Below are 21,172 nucleotides of genomic sequence, written 5' to 3'. Positions count from 1 at the left end.
TTACACACACATATATAACATTTTAAAGATTAAATTACAAGAATCAAACTACTTGTCTTACAAACATGTTTGACACACATATGATGATTTAATGAATGTATGTTTATATTCAAACTAGTTGATTGCCAAAAGCTTACAACATATTGCACACAATAACAAATAAAGAAAGTACTTTTCGTTGCAACCTCTTTCTTGGAGCATGCACTTGCTCCTCCAAGGGATGATCTTCTACCTCATCAAACTCCTAAGGATCTTTCTCAGGTCTCTTTGTATCAGCTCGCATTTGCTCCCCTTAATGATCCTCCTGCGCATTCTTCACCCCAGCCTCCTCTTTTTGTTGAGGATCGTCCTATACAAAATGACCCTCACTCTCTTTCTCCTTTGGCTAAGGACCATCAATCTCTTTCACCTCAGCCTTGGCATCCTTTCCTTTTTAAGGTACCTCTTCCGTCCTTTCCACCCTCCATCTCCATCTCACCATTGTCACTGCATGTGGTCATGTCTCCTGCTTTCTCTAACTGAGCATATTGAGGTTAGCAACAATCTCAAACTCAGTCAATGGCTCCTTCAACTTCATTATTGATTGTATATATAAATTATTCTCCTTTGATGCTTCTAGGATGTAAGACAAGATTTATGCCACAACTTGTCAACCTTTTCTGCAGGGCTTCCTCTCAGTGATAATGCATTTCTTACGATATATGTAAGACACCCATACTTCTGGCCACAGACGAAGACCGCTCTCTATCCACATGTCAAGCTTCGTCTATACTCTGGAGTAGAATAGATCAACCAGTATAATGTCTTTGTTCCTCTATTTGCTTTGTTCTGTCAGAAGGTGTTGTTGCCTTCATAACAGTCTCTTCGATCCTAAAAAACAACCATAATCGGTTTCAACAAAACATAAATATCCTTTAATGGTCACCAATGCATGAAACCTTTAAAAAATAAAAGTATGAGCAAAGTTGAAACTATTCAGCTAATCAAGTACATAGATATTTAAATCTTTACTGAAGAAAAGATGTACTTAAACGCAACTAAAAACATAATAACATCCAAAACAATAACAAAGTTGCACATTAAGAAAAAATCTAATAACAAAGTTATTTTTGCAAAAACAAATAAGAATAATTGTAGCTGACAACATCCAACATATAAATATCTTGCATGATGCATACAGAGAAACATGAACCACTTAAATGTCATGAACTACTTGAATTATCAATTCATGCACCATGATGTTGAGCATAACTTGAATCACTTATACATACGGAGCAACATGATGATGACATCTAATACATTGATATAAGAACCACTTGAATATCTATTCAAAGAAATCATGAACTTGATTTTGTAGACTAAACATCAAAATCTCATTTTTTTTGTTTTATTTACAACAACATTTATCCCAATCACCACTTAAGTATAAGATCTAAAAAATCAAAATATAAGAGCCAACTCCATACACAAGCATATACACCAGAAAAAGAAAACAAAATGTAACAATACCTAAGTGTAGTGGATACACTAAATGCAATTTTTTTGTAGTGTAAAGCTCATGACCATCTCAGACAAACAACCACATGAAAATTAAGAAAACAAAGCGAGAAACGAAAACTTACATGAAAATGAATAGGTTATTGAACATGCAAAAATAACTTGAGAACCATGCAATTCTTTTACAAAATAATTGATTCATACCAATGTTTCAAAAAATAACTGATTCATACCAATTTTTTTAAATAATAATTGATTCAGTCATTAAAGATGTATTAAGCAGAATATCTCATCACTGATGATGTCTTGTACACTCAAAAAATCGCCGATGAAGTGCCACCGTGCAACAGAGAGTAAGCAATAGTGTTGAAGAATTTTGGTGAAAAATAGTTGCCAAAACTTATGTCAAAGGAAAGACAATTGGGGGAAAATGAGTTGGGGACCAAAAAACCCCTAGTTTATGCAAAAATAGCCACAAAATGCGAACCATCACTTTTGAGAAAAAAGAAACTATGGCATTTAATGTTTGTACATAGATTCACAAAAAACAAAAAAAATCACATTAAAGTCCTGGGAGAATTTGTGAATCTCATGTCCAATGTGTGAATGTTCGAAAAATCCGTAAATAAGGTCATAAGATCTGCATATACAAAAGTTGTTTGTGAATCATCTTATGAATATAACAAGGGCGTCCACAAATGAGTGACAACATTCGCAATAGGTATTTGCAAATGCCAGCAAACATTTGCAGATGTATATGATGAGTATTTAGTTAAAGGAGCTTTGCAAGTTTTCTTGGCGAAGGTTATCCTATATTTGCAAAGGTCGTACTGTATTTGCATAGGTCAAATCAGGGTGCGAACAATAAAGACATTTGCAACAAGTGACTGCAAACATCGACACAGATTTATGGAGATCTTTTTGGAGTATTTACTTAAGGGAGGTTCGTAGGGTATCTTCACGAAGGTCATACTATATTTTGCGAAGGTAGTAATATCTTTGCGAAGCTCCACAGGCGATCTCCTTTTTATTGAAGAGTGCAAACTTCCTACATCATACCTATATATCGCGTGAATCTCAGCAAGTTTGCATGTGTGAAAGGCAAAGATGTCCTACAAAAAGTCTATAATAAAATATTTTGGATATGCAGTGGATTTCGCCAAATTGTTGGCCATTTCGAGAAGCATGCCATTTTGCAAGGACAGTACAGTCATTTGTTGGGGTTAAAATCGAAGTCAGCTGCTATGGTTCAACAAAGGACATATAATTTATAGATTTCACGATAAATATTCAAACAATTAGATATTTCAAATTTCATGTGGATAAATTTCAAAGGTCAATATGAACCATTACCAGAACATAGACACTTTTGACTTTGTCTTGGGAAAGGAAGATCATTTCCAAAGTGAGGCCAGCTTCTTCCTATTCATTCTTTGAGTTCAGAGTGTTCTAATATTAGATTTTCTATGATAAGGAACCATCCCTTAATCACACTCCATTGTGTTCTGACTCATTGATTAAATCGTAAAATGCTAAGATCATGTGGTTTGATCATAGTTCTGGTTTAACAACCTTACTGAAATATTGAGTTATCAACATCATCGATTCATCAAGACAAAGACCATGATCCTAGTCAATTTTCTATTCATACGAGATGCTCAGAGAGTGGTTCATACCACTGAGCAGGATATGGATGTCCATTTTATACTGGACAAAGTGGGAAATTGAACCATGTGAACCACAAATATGTGAACTTTGGTGTGGATGGAATATTTTCCATGTTTTTTTTTGGCAAATTCAACTCTGCAGATGTCTTAGGTATGATCCATTTGCTAGGAATTGACACTTGGATCATGCATTTTCAATAAAAGAAAATGATTTGAACATTGAATATTTATGAAATTTCTGGACTGTTGATTCTCAAGTTGTAAGAAAACATGGTCACTTGTCATAATTGGATAATCCAAGACCCTACTCTTATAAAGTTGAGCATGTAGAATACATTTGTATGGTTGGACATAAAAAAAAAAAAAAAACTGATATTGGTGCACACCAAAGTTCACATATTTCTAGTGCATAAAGTAGAAGTTATACTCTAGAAAAGTTATTGGGTGCAACGGGGTGAGCACCTAAAAACAGAAGCAACAATGACTTCTAATATTAGTTTGACACGAGGCCAAGTGATAGAGAATACAAATTGATAAATTAGTAATTGTGGATTTGTAAGAGATATAGGCATCAATCCAGGTGACAAGATATGGAGTGATGATTAGGTGCAATGTGATTGCAAGCTTTTAGTGTGCGGCTGACGACTCTCCATCTTTGGGATATAGGATGTTAGCCGTGGGACCCAACAGCAGATAGTTGGTGGTCAGGTGCAACAGCAGCACACCAAAAGTGTGCAATCACATTGTACCTGATTTTCCCTCGAAGATATGATACTCAAAATGATTCCTAGGTCAGTGTCAAAGTCCGAAACCTGCTCCCAAGTTAGTGCTCTAAAAAAATGACTGGTTTCATGACTCAGATCAAGTGAATCCAGTTATGGCTTTATTATGATTCTCTTTCAAACACAGGGGAATCCAGTCTTTAGCAAGTCTGACCAAGGTGTTGTCCGGACAAGGATAAGGCCTCCCCGAGCATTCAACTGAGAGATTATGCCAAGTTTGGTAGTTGATCAGCAAGACTCAGTTATGTGCAACACCTAACCAATCAAGCCAAACAAGACTACTGACATAAGGACTTTAGTAGTGGCAAGAACCGGGTCAGTAGCCCAAGAAAAAGTTCGTTCAATGTCCATGCAATCAAGCAACCAGAGTCCAGACTGGTATGGCGCTTGAACTGGTTTGGTCAGCCTTCCATTCGTTTTTAATCTGATCAGTACAGGATCTAAGTCTGACCCCATATTCATCAGGTTGGGTCCAGACTGGACTGATTGGAGAATAGGCCGGCTCAGTAAAATATTAAAAAGAAATCAAACAAATTGAACTAAGCCTTTTACAAGCTTAAGGGATTTGTTCATGCCCGAATTTGCCTGATAACCTTGCATACTGGGTCAATGTGCAGGCAATGGATTCTTTAACTATACCTAAAGCCCTCAGTAACAGAAAGAACTACTCTAAAAACACCAACCTTCTTGGTTGGTAATGAAATGAACCAGACAAAACCATAATTCCATAAGCTGCCCGATTAAGTCTGAGGCAAAGACGCACAAATATATGGAAAATTCGAATGCATGTGGATGCATCAAAAACTAAGTGTCCCAGATAATTAGCTCGCCAGATTCAATCACCCAGCATACTACATCAAAGTACATGTATGTGTTGCCATTGCTCAAGGAACATATACAGTACATGTGTTGCATCTACTTTGATGGGGCAGAGGCTTCAGAGCTTGCTGCATCTCTAGAGCACTGTGCCACATAGGGCTTCAACTGCACAAAAAGGCAAGGCTCACAAATATTAGGTTCACATCTTTCTTGAAAACATGACTAATAGCTCACAGTAGAAGAATGATACTGATGGAAGCACTAAACAGGAGCTTTGGTCAATGCCACAGATTACAAAGCATGAAAGGTCGCATAGAAATGACCACCATAAGTATGCAAATCAATAGCATGTGCCCACCCAAACAACCATCAGAAAAATGCAGACTAAAGTGCCAAAAATTGCAGGCTTATGCTATCAAGTGAAGATGGAGTCCACCAAAGTGAGATTAGAAATTAACTTGGATATCTCAGGTAGCCCATGTACATATCAAGATAGTAGCATTTAGTACTTTGTCCAAAGGCAGCCAAACATGCAAACTTACTTGGAAGACTTCAAGTTCAAAATACATCTTAAAATGGTACCAATTTCCTAGTTGCCAATAATGCTGATAAATAACCAAACACCAACACGTAGCTAGTAGTTGCTTGATTCAGTGTCTTCTTTGATAAATAACCAAGCGCCAAACCAATTAATACACTATGTTTACTGTAGAATCTATTAAAGTGTGACCCACTATGCATATAGGATGATGTGATGCACTATAACATTAAATCCAGCTCTTTTAGGTGTTGGAGATGATAATGAAAATTTATAGTGACATTGATGCTACTGCCAAATATAAGTTAAGCCCAAAATTTATGCAATTCTACTGCAGTTCTCACTCAACAATAACAGTTTATTAATGCCAGAGTTTCTCACTAGGCGAAACCAAGACTCAACAAATGCAAGATGAGTTACAGGCAGAAATAGGATCTGTCTGTGTAAAAGCAGTAATATGAATTATTCGCTAAATACCTAGCACTCATTCTTGGGCTTTCTTTGGCATCTCTTATGCCAACTAGGCCAGACATGCAAATTAATATTCTACCACATTAGCTATGCTTTATTCAACAAGTTAATTTGTTGGCAACCAAAAAGCAGGGTAGGCAGCTCAATCAAGCACTGCGGCCAAATGTTGGTCCAGTGTCATATTTATGCTGACGTAAATCCACTAGCCACAAAAAAATAAAGGTTCCACTTGTATTACTGGAAGACCATTCTTTTCATGAGCTCAAAAATCACAATGCAGCCAAGTTCAATTCCTTCTAAAACAATATTTAACTCATATAAAGACCATTGCTACAAATTCCATCTTTTGGAGTAGCTGCTTTGTCATCAAGTTCTAGATCATTCCTTTAACGTCACCATGAATTTGTGATGGAAAGAGCGATAGGTTGATCATATTATGCAATTTTACTGCAGATTTTATGTATTACATTGCTTATCTTGCAGATTTTTGCTCCTATTGTGTATATGCCCAAATTAAAAATCGTTTTGTCTTGAAAGAAAATAGTACACATGCATGACAATGCATACCATATAACATAAAAATCTAGAAACCTATTGCAGCAAATAAATTATACCAATTGGAATCCGATTTCGCTATCATGCCCCAAAAAGAAATCCTGCTTTTCATAGGACAAAAGCTGAAGGTCATTACTTGTTTTGAATAAGCACTAAGACTAGGATTAGCATCACTAGGCTCTATATCACCTTAGGAAAATTCCCTAAAAAGGCATGACCCTGAATAATTTCATATTTCTCAATAGAATTTTCCAAAGTCACTGGAAGCCAAGTCTCCAGGTTCTAAAGTGTGTTTGTGGCATCTATGCCCGATTACTCATCAATACGTGTTCTCTACCATTTTCAGAGAATGCAATTACTATGCAAGCACTAGAAAACACCTTTCGGTCATAATGCAATTACCATGCAACCACTAGACATCACCCTTCATTCATGAGCCTTTTTTATTTTGTATATGCAGGCTCATCTTTTGTCATCAAACTCGTGTAGTGCAGCATCCTTGGTAAAGCTAACCAAGATCTTGGCTGCCTTTGGTAAAATTACCCTCCCTCATTTTCACACTCTTAAAAGTTTCAAGTCCATGAAATATAATCTGATAAGGTGGCAAGGAATCATGGCTTGCCACTTGATAGAGACTAGTAGTAATTCCTTCCCATTCCTTTGACAAAAGAAAATAAAAAACATATTGTTAGGAAGTCAAATAAATATAGCATAGCTATAGACAAGTGGCATATGATCTATTTGGACACTAAGCCATCTGGTAGAAGCCATCCTCCAGTTATTCACTAGTATGCACATTAAAGACAAAGAGGGAGATGGAACCACAGTGCATCTGTGTTTCTCCAGAGTCCGGACACATCTAAACGACACTAGCTCATTTCTAAACATTTTGATTGCACAAAAGAGAACATGGAAAACAAATTTCTAGCACAGATCAGGAAAGAGGTAGACCAATCATCACAGCCTTCATCAATCCAGGTTGACAATTATAAACTTTGGCATTACCAGAAAACAATACAACATAATTTCTGAATCATATTTCCCAAATTGACAAACACAAGGTTTTCAAAAACTTCTTTCCATGGAAAAATATCAAAAGATACAAATAAAATGACGATATGAAAGGAATTAGGTGACTTTTTTTCCCTAACTGGTCAAGTCAACCACAAAAGACAAAGTCAAGAAAAAAAATCCAATATACCAGATGGGATTATAAATGCCTTGTTGTCAAAACACGGCACCATGTACGTAACGACATAGTTTTCCAAATTAGAGGTAGTTTTATTTTTTACCCTATCATTATGTAGTCTTGCTATTTATGTTCTTACACTTGGTATTGGCTCATCAAAATTCAAGTATTTTCAAAACTCAAATACATCACATAGTTAGTGTCTCAACGATTATACATAACTGAATGTTGTATCTTGTCACTCATACATTTACATTCCATCTTGTTGTAGATGAATTATGAATTCCTTGTTGTCAAACACGACACCATGTACATAACGGCATAGTTTTCTAAATTAGAGGTACTTTCAATTTTTACCCTATCATTACATAGTCTTGCTTTTCATCTCCATAAACTTGGTTTTGTCTTATCAAAATTAAAGTATTATCAAAACTCAAAATTTAATTTAGAAAGCTGTCATTATGTACATGGTGTCGTGTTTGACTACAAGGCATTCATAATTTCATCTACAACAAGATGGAATGTAAAGATGTAGGTGAAAAGATAAAACATTCAATTACGTATAATCGTTGAGACACTAACTACATGGTGTATTTGAGTTTTGACAATACTTTTATTTTGATAAGGAAAAACCAAGCACTAAATAATGTATTTGAGTTTTGACAATACTTGAATTTTGATGAGTCAAAACCAAGCGTAAGAAGATAAATAACAAGACTACATAATGAAAAGGTAAAAAATTAAACTACGTCTAATTTAGAAAAGTATATCGTTACGTATATGGTGCCATATTTGACAAGGCATTCATAATTTCATCTACAACAAGAAGAAATGTAAAGGTGTGAGTGACAACATACGACGTTCACTTACGTATAATTGTTTAGACACTAACTACATGATGTATTTGAGTTTTGACAATACTTGAATTTTGATGAGTCAGAACCAAGCGTAAGAAGATAAATAACAAGACTACATAATGAAAAGGTAAAAAATTAAACTACGTCTAATTTAGAAAAGTATATCGTTATGTATATGGTGCCGTATTTGACAAGGCATTCATAATTTCATCTACAACAAGAAGAAATGTAAAGGTGTGAGTGACAACATACGACGTTCACTTACGTATAATTGTTTAGACACTAACTACATGATGTATTTGAGTTTTGACAATACTTTAATTTTGATGAGTTAAAACCAAGCGTAAGGAGATAAATAGCAAGACTACATAATGGTAGGGTAAAAAATGAAACAACCGCTAATTTAGAAAATTGTCCTTATGTACATAGTGTCTATTTTTACAAGGCATTCATAATTTCATCTACAACAAGATGGAATGTAAAAGTGTGAGTGACAAGATGTGATGTTCAGTTACGTATAATCGTTGAGATACTAACTACATGGTGTATTTGAGTTTTGACAATACTTAAATTCTGATGAGGCAAAACCAAGTGCTAAATGATGTATTTGAATTTTGACAATACTTGAATTTTGATTAGTCAAAACAAAGCGTAAAGAGATAAATAACAAGAGTACAAAATGATAGGGTAAAAAACGAAACTACCTTTAATTTAGAAAATGATGTCATTATGTAAATGGTATTGTGTTTGACAACAACGCATTCATAATTTCATCTACAACAAGATGAAATGTAAAGGTGTGAGTGACAAGATACGACGTTCAATTACGTATAATCGTTGAGATACTAACTACATGATGTATTTGAGTTTTGATAATACTTTAATTTTGATGAGCCAAAACCAAGCATAAGGAGATAAATAGCAAGACTACAAAATGATAAAATGTAACTTTTTTGGAAGAAGAAAATGAATTTGATAAAGATAAACCTAAGGAGGAAGCAAATTACTTGTTTCTATCTGATCTTTCGCCTATAAAAGGAAATAAAATATCTAGTTTTAATGATTGTGATAATGTTGAATGTATTGATGATGTTATTTCTAATTATATGATTGGGGATAATCCACTTAATGATTCTAATCATGGTTGTTTGTATCATGTTGTATCATACGATACGACATGATACATATCGTTACTTTTTCATATAATGATACGATACACATTCATATCTCGATACGAGTGTGTATCATACCCATATTGGGTGTATTGTACAATACACATGTATCGTATGATATGGGTCTGGTGCACTAAAAAAGACCCGAAGCTCAGTCTTTTTCATTTTGGGTTTAAAAGCCCTCTTAAGGCCGGACTTCTACACATGAGTAGAGGTTGTTGGAAGGAAACCCACGCACCTTAAGTTCCATGATATCGATTTGAGGGTCAATTTGTGCGCAAGGGAGAGGGTTTTTATGATTTTCTCAAGTAAGAGTGTATTTTCACCCATTCTTTCACATAAGAAAGTGGGTTAAGGTAAAAAAATTCAACTCTTTGCTTGTTATTGAGTGTGGAGAGAAGATGGCATTGGAAGATCCAGCATGACAATGGTGCACTCAAATAATGAGTGGAAACCGATTGAGAATCAAGTGCAAATATTGCAAAAATAGATTTTTAGGTGGTATCTCTCGGCTAAAGCATCATTTAGTCGGAACACATCATAATATGCAAGCATGCACGTCAAAAAAATTGTCGGATGCCGTAAAATGATAATGCCAACAATTACTTAATGATTTGAGAGAAAAAAAACAAGAAAAAGATATGAATGAAGCAGAAATGGGGTATGAAAAGCCTTGGGAGGATGTGTATCACGAAGATGAGCTCCCTACTTTTGATCTGAAAGTCGATAGCATAGGATCAAAAGTAGGAAGTTTTGCAATGAAGAGAAAAGGTATGATTGGTACCAATAGTAGTGTCGCAACTGCCGCCGTGGGCACAAAAAAAAGAGGAGAAAGAAAAGAAGCATGAGGGAGTTCTTCGAAAGGAGGACCAGGAAGTAGAGCTAGAGACTCTATTAGGAGCTTTTTTACTCTTAGGACTACCCCTGAGGTGCAGCCCGACATTCGTATTGCTACGACTCCTCAACATTTAGTCGAACAAGTAGATGTCACGATTGGAAGATGGTTCTATGATGCCTGCATTTTTTTCAATACAACAAATTCCTTTCATTTTCAGGCCATGGCAAATGTCATAACCAATATCGGGTATGGATACAAGATGCTTTCATATCATTTCTAAGAAGAAAGATTTTAGATGTTAATGTGAAAGAAGTGAAGGCATGTTGTGATGAGATGAGGCAGTCATAGAGAGAGATTGAGTGTAGCATCATGGCAGATAGATGGACAGATAAAAGGTCAAGGACCTTGATAAATTTTCTTGTTTATTGCCCCAAAGGAACTATGGTTTTGAAATCAATTGATCTGTATGATACGCCAAAGACATCAGATATATTACTTAGAGTTTTTTATCAGGTTGTTGTAGAGGTTAAACCTTAAAATATTGTGCAATTTATTACTGATAATGCAACAAATTATAGGGCAACAGGTAAAGAATTGAAAAAAAAATTGGGTTATTCTTTTGGACCCCCGTGTGATGCCCATTGCATAGACCTCATGCTTAAGGACATTGAAAACATGGATGAGACACATCAAACAATTGAATGCGGCCAAGAAATTACTAAATTTATGTATAATCGTGCATGGGTTTTGAGTCTAATGAGAGAATACACTAGTGGTGTTGAATTGAATCATAGTGCATTTACTAGATTTACTATGAATTTTTTGACAGCACAGTTTAGTAAAGAATAAAGTTGCACTAAAAAAAATGTTTTCATCAGATGAGTGAAATGCATATCCCCATGCATACAAAAGAAAGCCTAGCGAAATTGTATTATGGGATTCATGAGTGAAGTTATTGAGAATAATTATGCTTTTGATGAAGGTGCTTTGATTGGTTGACAGTGAAGACAGACCATCTATGGGTTATCTCTATGAGGCCATGGATAAGGCAAAATAAGTTATTAGAGATAATTTGAAGGGGAAGAAAAAATTCTACAGGGCTATATGGAATATCATTGATCATAAGTAGACTAAGCAACTTCATTAACCTCTTCATGCTACAACATACTATTTAAATCCTACATTTAAATACTCCCCTACTTTTAAAATGGACAAGGAAGTCAACAAAGGACTTTTGGATTGCACTGAAAGGCTTAACCCTGATTATAGCATTCAAGATCAAATTCATAAGGAAATAAAAATTTATGATAATGCATTGTATGATATGGAAAGACATGCAGCAGTGTAAAACTATGCCACAATGCGACAGGTAATTTATTTTTTCTATTTTAATTTTAATTTTAATTTCAAATCGTTATTTAGTTATGATGTTTTGTATGATTGTATATTTGTTATTGTCTTATAATTGATTTCTCATTTTTTTGTTTTTTTTCAAACTTGTGGTGGGTCAGGTTTGGAAGTGATGTTCGAAATCTAAGAGTTTTTGTCATTCACATTCTAAGTCAAACATGTAGTGCAAGTGGTGTTAAAATATATGTAATTCATATATATATATATATATATATTTATATATATATATATATAATACCCGATAGGGGTATTTCTGTCATTTCACAAGTACCCGATAGGGGTACTTGTTTTTCTTTGTTTATTTTTCTCTTTATTTTTTGTAAAATGTATTTTTTATTTTTTTGTTTTTTGCTCACTCAAAAGGGGCCCCACCATGTAGTCGATGGGGCCTCCAACGGTCACATTAGTGACCGTTGGGGGCTCCCAACGACTACATGGGGAGCCCCCTAGGTGGCTCTCCTTTTAAGGCCTCTTGGCCCTCTCCCTCTCCTCCTCTTGTGTATAAATAGGGGTGCTCCCCTCTTGTATTTTTCACTCTTGAGAGCTCTCTCTCTTTCAATAAGAGGCATTTATATTTTTATGTTGTGTTGTCTCTTGTGGGTTTGGGTATTAGCCCCTCTTTGTTTGTTCATTAGTAGATGTTGTAAGTGCTTAGTGCACTCTTTGCTTTTCCGCATATTTCATTGTGGTTGTTATGGAAGGAGAACAAAAGATTGATCTCTCCTTTAAGCTCAATGGTTCCAACTACATGATGTGGGCCGCCGCCATGGAAAACAACCTCAAAGGGAAAAAGCTTTGGGGATACGTTATAGGCACCATTCCGGAACCACAACTCCAACTAACTAAGATGGAAGGCGATCAAGAAAAGGCTCTTGAAGGAGATGCCCGCATAAAGGCCATTGAAGATCACCAATCTAAAATAGAAGATTGGGAGAGTAAGCATGCCAAGATTCTTGCTTGGTTCATGAATAATGTGGAGCTCAAGATTTGCGCCAACATTGCCAAATTTAGGATGGCAAATGAAGCATGGTTCTTCATGAAAGGTATGTTTACACAAAAAGACCTTGCTCGTCAATTCTTCCTTCAAGAAAAAATCCGGACTATCAAGCAAGGAGAAATGAGTGTTAGGGATTACTTTAGCACTCTTGGCCCTCTATGGGATGAGTTATCCTTACTAGAACCAAAATGGGTTTCTAGTATAGATGTGGAATTAAGGAGAGAACAAATGGAAAAAGAACACTTTTTCCAATTTTTACATGGGCTTAGGCCCAAATATGAACAAGTTAGATCCTCCCTCCTACATAGATCAAAGCCTCTTCCCTTGGAAGATGCCATAGCCGAAATATGCCAAGAAGAAACCCGTCTTGGCATGATTAAAGGAGGAAATGATGTCTTGGCCGTATCCAAACCCGGCAACCATATGAAAACCTACAAACCTCCACATTTTGGAAGACAAAATAACTATAATGGCAACTATAGAAAAGCCATTTGCCATCATTGTCAAGAACCGGGTCATATAAGACCTAATTGCCCTAAGTTGAATGAAGCACCAAAAAATAAAGTTGCTTCCGTTGAAGAAGCTACTCAAAAGAAAGAGGAAGCAATCAAAGGAACGGACTCGTTTTCTCTTGCTCAACTATCGGAGGCACTACAAACTCTACTCAAGATTCCATCAACTTCGGGTGCCGCCGTAGCTTCCTCCTCTCCTCCAGGTATGTCGTCTTGGATCCTTGACTCTGGAGCTTCTTTTCATATGACCCCCCTTGAAAATGAGCTTTCCGATTTATGTAATAATTTTAAAAACTCCTATGTTTCAACTGCCGATGGTACATCTTTACAAGTTAAAAGTCTTGGAACCTTAAACTTTTCAAAAGACTTCTTTGTGCCAAACGTGAGAGTTGTACCTCAACTTAATTTAAATCTCCTCTCTGTTGCTCAAATATGCGATCATGGATGTAAAATCTCCTTCTCAACTAAGAATTGCTCTATACAGGATCTCCGGTCCGGGAAGCTGATTGGGCAAGGCCATAGAAGGGGAGATCTCTATTACATGAGCAACTTGAAACTCCCCATTAACTCTTTTTGTAACCATGTCCAAGATAAAAATATTGATATTTGGCATCAAAGACTTGGACATCCAAGTTTCTCAAAAATGTACTCCTTTCCATTTGGAAAGAAATTTTGTAATGAAAAACATTTTGTTTGCAAGAATTGTATTTTTGGCAAAATGAAATCTACTCCTTTTCCAAACCGGACTTTTGTATCCAAAAGACCTTTTGAGTTAGTCCATTCGGACGTTTGGGGTCCTTCCCCCGTCATGTCTAAAGGAGGGTACTCCTATTATGTCACTTTCATCGATGACTATACTAGGTATGTATGGATCTACTTTCTCAATTTAAAATCCGAAGTCTTTGAGTTTTTTAAAAAATTTCATATGATAGTTAAAAATCAATTTTCAAGTAATATCTCTACTCTTAGATCCGATTCGGGTGGAGAATATTTATCAAATGAATTTCAAAACTATTTAGAAGTAAATGGGATTTGTCATCAAAGATCGTGTCCTAGGACTCCTCAACAAAACGGCTTGGCCGAAAGAAAGCATAGACATATCATGGAAACTACTAGGACACTCCTTATTTCCAAAGAAATTCCAAAGAATTTTTGGGCCGAAGCGGCCTTAACCTCAACTTATTTAATAAATAGAATGATATCTTCATCCTTACAAAATACATCTCCATACGAAAAACTATTTGAAAGAACACCTGACTTCAATAGATTAAGAGTTTTTGGATGTAAATGTTTTGTCCTTACTCATAAACGGGACAAATTATCTCCTAAAGCTATTGAATGCGTTTTCTTGGGTTATGGAGAAAATCAAAAGGGTTTTAGATGTTTTGACTTGAAAAATAACAAACTCTATGTATCCAAAGATGTAACCTTTTTGGAAAATGAAAATGGTTTTGAGAAAACTAAAGATATTGACGAAAGTGAATATACTTTTTTATTTGATCTTCTATCTCAAGAAGATGAGACTCCTCAAGAAGAGGAAATCTCTAATGAGTCTTTGAATGACCTAGAGGAAATCCCTCTTGATAATGCTGTAGATGAGAATAATAGACCAATCCAAACATATGTTAGGCGTGGTCAACAAACTCAGATAAGTGCCTTAGAAAAATACTCTCAAGGATCCGACATTGAAGAAACATCTTTAAGGAGATCCAGTCGGATCTCCAATCCTCCAAATAGGTTTGTTTCCTATGAGTCCCTAACTCCTAGATATAGAGCATGTCTAATTGCATTACATTCATTTCATGAACCTTCACACTATAATGAGGCCAAAAATATTCCCCAATGGGTTGAAGCCATGAACTTAGAGCTTAGTGCCCTTGAAAAAGCAAAAACTTGGGAAATAACTTCGTTACCCACTGGAAAGAAATCAATAGGATGTAGATGGGTCTTCAAAATTAAAACCAAGAGTGATGGTTCATTAGAACGTTATAAAGCACGATTAGTAGCTAAAGGATATGCTCAGGAATATGGTATAGATTATGAAGAAACCTTCGCACCTGTTGCTAGAATGACTAGTGTTAGGACTCTTATTGCTATTGCGTCTGTAAAGAAATGGCCTATCTATCAACTTGATGTTAAGAATGCATTTCTAAATGGCGAATTAAATGAAGAAGTTTACATGGATCCCCCACCAGGAGTATGTATTGGTAAAAATAAAATTCTTAAACTTAACAAGGCATTATATGGTTTAAAACAAGCTCCAAAGGCTTGGCATGATAGATTTAGTAATGTAATGACAAGTTTAAATTTTCATTCATGTTATACTGACACTGCTTTGTTTGTGAAAAGTGCAGGGTCTTCTGTAGTTATTTTACTACTTTATGTTGATGATATGATGATCATCACAGGAAGTGATGAGCAAGGCATTAATGATATTAAAAAGGTTTTGAAAGAAAATTTTGATATGTCTGACCTTGGTTTCTTAAGATATTTTTTAGGAATTGAAGTGGCGTACTCTCCTCGAGGGTACATTCTCTCTCAGATGAAACTTGCTGCTGACATCTGTTCCAAATCGGGTATCTCCGATGACAAGAAGACAGAAACCCCAGAAGTCATCAATGCAAAATTAAGGTTGGAAGATGGAACACCTCTCGAGGATCCTACTCCCTACCGGCAACTTGTTGGGTCTCTAACCTATCTATCCATCACACGGCCAGACATTGCTCATGCCGTCCACTCTGTCAGTCAGTTTCAACATGCACCTACAACCGTGCACATGAGTGCAGTCTTAAGGATTGTCAGATATATCAAAAATACCATAACTAAGGGAGTTTTTCTTTCTTCTGCCTCGTCACTTGATTTAATTGATTATACCGATGCAGATTGGGGAGGAAATCCCAATGACCGTGTCTCAACTACCGGTTTTTGTGTTTTCTTAGGTGACTCTATGATTTCGTGGAGATGCAAGAAGCAACACAAAGTATCATTGTCCTCGACGGAAGCAGAATATTGTGCTATGGCCACTACAACCATGGAACTTGTGTGGCTAAGAAGCCTCCTCAGTGATATGGGCATTGTCATCTCTACTCCTTCGAAGATGTGTTGTGACAACAAAAGCGCAATCTATATTGCAAGCAATCACACCTTCCATGAGCGTACTAAACATATTGAGATGGACTGCCATTACGTTCGGGATGAATACCTAAGAGGAACTATAGCACTACCTTACGTCACATCAGAGTACCAGTTGGCGGACTTCTTCACTAAGGCTCTTGCGGCTCCTCGGTTTTTGTTTCTCCTTAACAAGCTTTCGGTTATATCCCCGTAAAGCTTGAGGGAGGGTGTTAAAATATATGTAATTCATATATATATATATATATATTTATATATATATATAATACCCGATAGGGGTATTTCTGTCATTTCACAAGTACCCGATAGGGGTACTTGTTTTTCTTTGTTTATTTTTTTATTTATTTTTTGTAAAATGTATTTTTTATTTTTATGTTGTGTTGTCTCTTGTGGGTTTGGGTATTAGCCCCTCTTTGTTTGTTCATTAGTAGATGTTGTAAGTGCTTAGTGCACTCTTTGCTTTTCCGCATATTTCATTACAAGTGGATGTGAGAGAAACTGGAGTATCTTCGAGCAAATACGTACCAAAAGAAGAAACAAATTAGAGCATAAAAAGATGAATGACCTCGTCTACGTTTGCCACAACTTACGACTAAGACGGAGGTATATAAAATTGTAAAGTTTACTTGTCATTTTCATTCAAAACTCAACTTGTTTTAATTTTTTCATGTCATCTTTTTAGGCAAATCGAAAAGTTATCAGCGAGGCACAAAGAGCATTTCGATCTCATCAATTTGGAACATTTTGATGAATAAGATGCATGGATTGAAGAAGAAGCAGAGACTCTTTTGAACGAAGAAGACATTGAATGGATTAACATGTAATGAGCACAAGAGGTAGATGATGATGACGCCACGTATCTTGGGGACGATGTGAATGTTGAAGAAGAAGAAGAAGATAATTATGATTATTGATGTATCATGTATTCATGTTTTATTAAAAAACTTGTTCTTGTGAGGTGTTTTTGTTTATGTAATATGAAATTATGACTTATGGAATGTAATAGGGATATAAATGCTTTATAATGTGATTTTATGTATGTAGTTTGTGAAATTCATCATTATTTCATGTCATGTGATTTTTTTAGAATTTTTCTGATTTTTTTCTTATTTTTTTGAATTTTTTATTAAAAATTTATGATATGTTTGTGATATGATACGATACAATATGATGTTACTATTGCGTCAATCGATACGAGTAACGATAAGCTACTTACAACCTTGATTCTACTAATGAGACATCTCATGAGCTTCGTGTTTACACCTGACATAAAGGTGAGGATCAACTATGCGCATTTGAAAAAATACCCACAAGGTCAATTATTAGAAGAACGTATTCTTATAGAAGGACCTAACCTTAGGAAATCTCAACGAATCTCTAGACCTCCTAATAGGTTTGTATCCTATGAGTCATTTTCTCCAAACTATAGAGCTTGTTTAATGTGCAATTCATGTTTATCATGAACCATCAAACTATAGTGAAGTCAAGGACCACCCTCATTGTATAAATGCAATGAAATTAGAGTTAGATTCCCTTCATAGAGCCAACACTTAGGAAATTGTAATATTATTACCCCTAGAAAAAAAGGTCATAGGTTGTAGATTGATATTTAAGGTTCAAACCAGAAATGATGATTCCCTAGAAAGATATAAGGCTAGATTAGTTGCCAAGGGTGGTTACTCACAAAAATATGGAATTTACTCTAAAGGGATCTTTGCCCCAGTAACCAAGATGACTAGTGATAGGACTCTTATAGTTGTGACATCTATCAAACAATGACCCATTTTTCAGTTAGACATTAGAAATCTTTTCCTTAACGGTGACCTTTGTGAAGAAGTATATATGGCTCCACCTCCCAGGTTTGTTATTAAAAAAGTAAAGTTCTAAAACTTAAGAAAGCTTTATATGGTCTTAAACAAACTCCTAAATCCTGGTACGGCAAATTTAGTAAACTAATGACTAATATTAGTTTTATTTCTTACAATACTGATACAACTCTATTTGTTAAGAATAGAGAAACTGACATAATTATTCTATTATTATATGTTGATGATACGATTATCACTAAAAGTGATAAGGGTATTGATGATACGAAGAATATTCTTAAAGAAATTTTGATATGTCTAACCTCGGTTTTCTGAGATATTTTTTAAGTATTAAGGTTGAGTACTTTTCAAGAGGATTTATGTTATCTCAAATGATTGTCATAAACAATAATTGTTAAATCAAACCAGGTTTGACAAATGAAAATGTAGTAGATACTCCTTTATCAATGCAAAAATGAGGGTTAATGATGACACTCCTTTAGAAGATCCTACTCCCTATTGTCAATTAATTGGATCGCTCGCGTACCTATCGAACACTTGACCTGACATAACAGGTGTAGTCCACAGTGTGAACCAGTTTTTGAGATGTTTCTTAGGTATTGAGGTTGCATACTCCCCAAGAGGATATGTGCTATCTCAAATGACTGGCATCAATAACAATTGTTAAATCAGGTCTGACAAATGAAAAGGTAGTAGATACCCTTGAAGTTATGAATGCAAAAATGAGGGTCAATGATGGCACTCCTTTAGAAGATCCTACTCCCTACCATCAATCGCTCGCATACCTATCGATCACTTGACTTGACATAGCACATGTGGTCCATAGTGCAAGCCAGTTTCAACATGTGCCCCACCTCAGTTCACATGGCTACTATTTGAAGGGTACCATAACTAAAGGGATTTTTTTATCATCTTCCTTATCTCTAAATTTAATTGCTTCTATTGATTCAAATTGGAGTGGTAATCCTAATAATCATATTTCTACTTCAATTATTGTATTTTTCTTGGCTATTCATTCATTTCTAGGAGTTATAAGTAACAAAAGATGTCATTTTCTTCAACTGAAGACGAAAATTGTTTGGCAAAGAAGTTTCTTGAAGGATATGGGTATCATCATCTCTACACTATCAAAAATGTGTTGCAACAACAAAAGTGTCATTTACATTGCGAGCAATCACACATTTCATGAGCACACAAAGCATATAGAGATGGATTGTCACTATGTTCAAGAGGAACTTCTCAAAGGGACCATAGAATTTCCATATATAACACCGGAGTTCCAGCTTATTGACTTCTTTACCAAAGCATTACTATCAGTGCATTTTTCTTTGTTCCTTGGCAAATTTTAGATCATCTCGCCATCAATTTAAGGAGGGGGTATTAAATATATATTCTTCGTGAATATATTATATTTTTTGTGTATTATATATATATATATATATATATTCTTTCTTTTTAGAATGTATCTTGGGAAAATCATGTATTTTTTTTGCCTTTTTGTTTTTATTTATTTTTGCTTTATGACAAAAATGCCATCAAGGGCATTTTTGTTTTCCTTGTTTTAGACGTTGGGTTGGTCCAATGGCTAGCTCAACTAGCCATTAGCCTAACAGCTAGTCGAGTCTCTCTCTTTCTCCCCTTTGTGTATATAGGGTTACTCCCCTCTTGTGATTTATGCTTCTCTTAAGCATTTTTAAGATAAAATTTATTTTTTTATATTGTGTGTGCTCATGTGCTTTCCCTTAGTGGATCATGTGCTTTGCTCTTGGTGGCTGTTTGTATTTGCCGGCTTGTGTTCCTTGCCCTTAGTGTCCCTTTGTAATCTTGATTCCATTACAGTATGAAACTCACTTTTCTAACCAGGTTCCCTAGGAAGAATAACTTATAGACGTAGCTATATTACTTTAAAAACATACCTAAAAAAGCAACGAAATTGTAGACAAGTTACAAATGCACAAACCTTGAAATTGGTTAGGTCAGGAACAACATAGTGGGGCAATTTTTCATTCATCACAACATATCCACCTGCACAAAAGTGATTTCTTTAGAAAGGGCAATTTTCCATCCATCACAAGTCACAACTGCACAAAAGTGATTTCACCTTTGCGTGTATGGAAACCAGTAGGCTTGCAATTTTTCCCCTTGTAATAATCACGAGGGCCTCTTTTAGAAGAGAGGATGTCAAGAGAGGAGCTACGCTTTCTTCTCATTGCTCGACAAATGCCCATGACTAACCCCAATGCCATTGTTCCCCTTGCCTTAGCTGTACACAAATACTACTGTACTGGCACCAAAACAACAGCAAAATTCAAAAGCCAAGACCTCGGAAATGGATCCATAAGAAAAAAATAATAGAATAAATAAACAAAAAAGCATAATTCTCTACATTTACAAAATGTATTTTCAAATAACTAGAAAAGAGAAAATTAACATTTCCTATGGATGACTACAACCAACAAGAAAATGTTTAGCATCATGAATACACGGTCTATTTCTTACTACCTTTTGAACTAAGCAGGGTGAAATATTACAACTGGATTGAGAGTCAACTATCTCAACCCAGGGATCTCAATTTAAATCACATCAGGGCTATCCATCAGTTTGGCCACAAAGAAATAATAAAAATAGTAACTTGAACTGAATGACACACTTTTGTATAAGATAACATACTCTCTCGATGGCATTGAAGAACCCCATCAACACCATAGTAATGTAAGTGAACACTGCCAAACAAAAATTCCAATTTAAAAATGCCAGCAATAACTTCCATAAAAAATTGGATGAGCCTGAGCATGCCTATATCTCAAGTAGCACCCAAGTTCATTCTACTTTGTTAAATCAAACATAAATTTTACTCCTACAACCACTTGGTTATGCAGTAATTTCCATTTAATAAGATGCATCTCTGTG

At 35.4% G+C, this 21,172-nt stretch overlaps 1 protein-coding gene across 1 annotated transcript; it reads right to left on the bottom strand.

Annotated features, from left to right (window-relative positions):
* Positions 1–4,800: 4,800 nt before the first annotated feature.
* On the bottom strand, positions 4,801–20,508 carry LOC149814419 (uncharacterized). Its single transcript, XM_089990055.1, has 3 exons — positions 20,364–20,508; positions 20,223–20,287; positions 4,801–4,930 (listed from the first exon to the last, which is right to left on the bottom strand). The coding sequence occupies exons 1-3, from the start codon at positions 20,506–20,508 to the stop codon at positions 4,862–4,864; spliced, it is 279 nt and encodes a 92-aa protein (XP_089846181.1). The 3' UTR covers positions 4,801–4,861.
* Positions 20,509–21,172: the final 664 nt, after the last annotated feature.

Source organism: Nuphar pumila, chromosome 15 (assembly GCF_984573655.1).
Source record: "Nuphar pumila chromosome 15, dmNupPumi1.hap1.1, whole genome shotgun sequence".
Classification (NCBI taxonomy): Eukaryota; Viridiplantae; Streptophyta; class Magnoliopsida; order Nymphaeales; family Nymphaeaceae; genus Nuphar; species Nuphar pumila.
The sequence above is the reverse complement of the archived record's forward strand: the minus strand, read 5'-3'. Positions and strand labels throughout refer to the sequence as shown.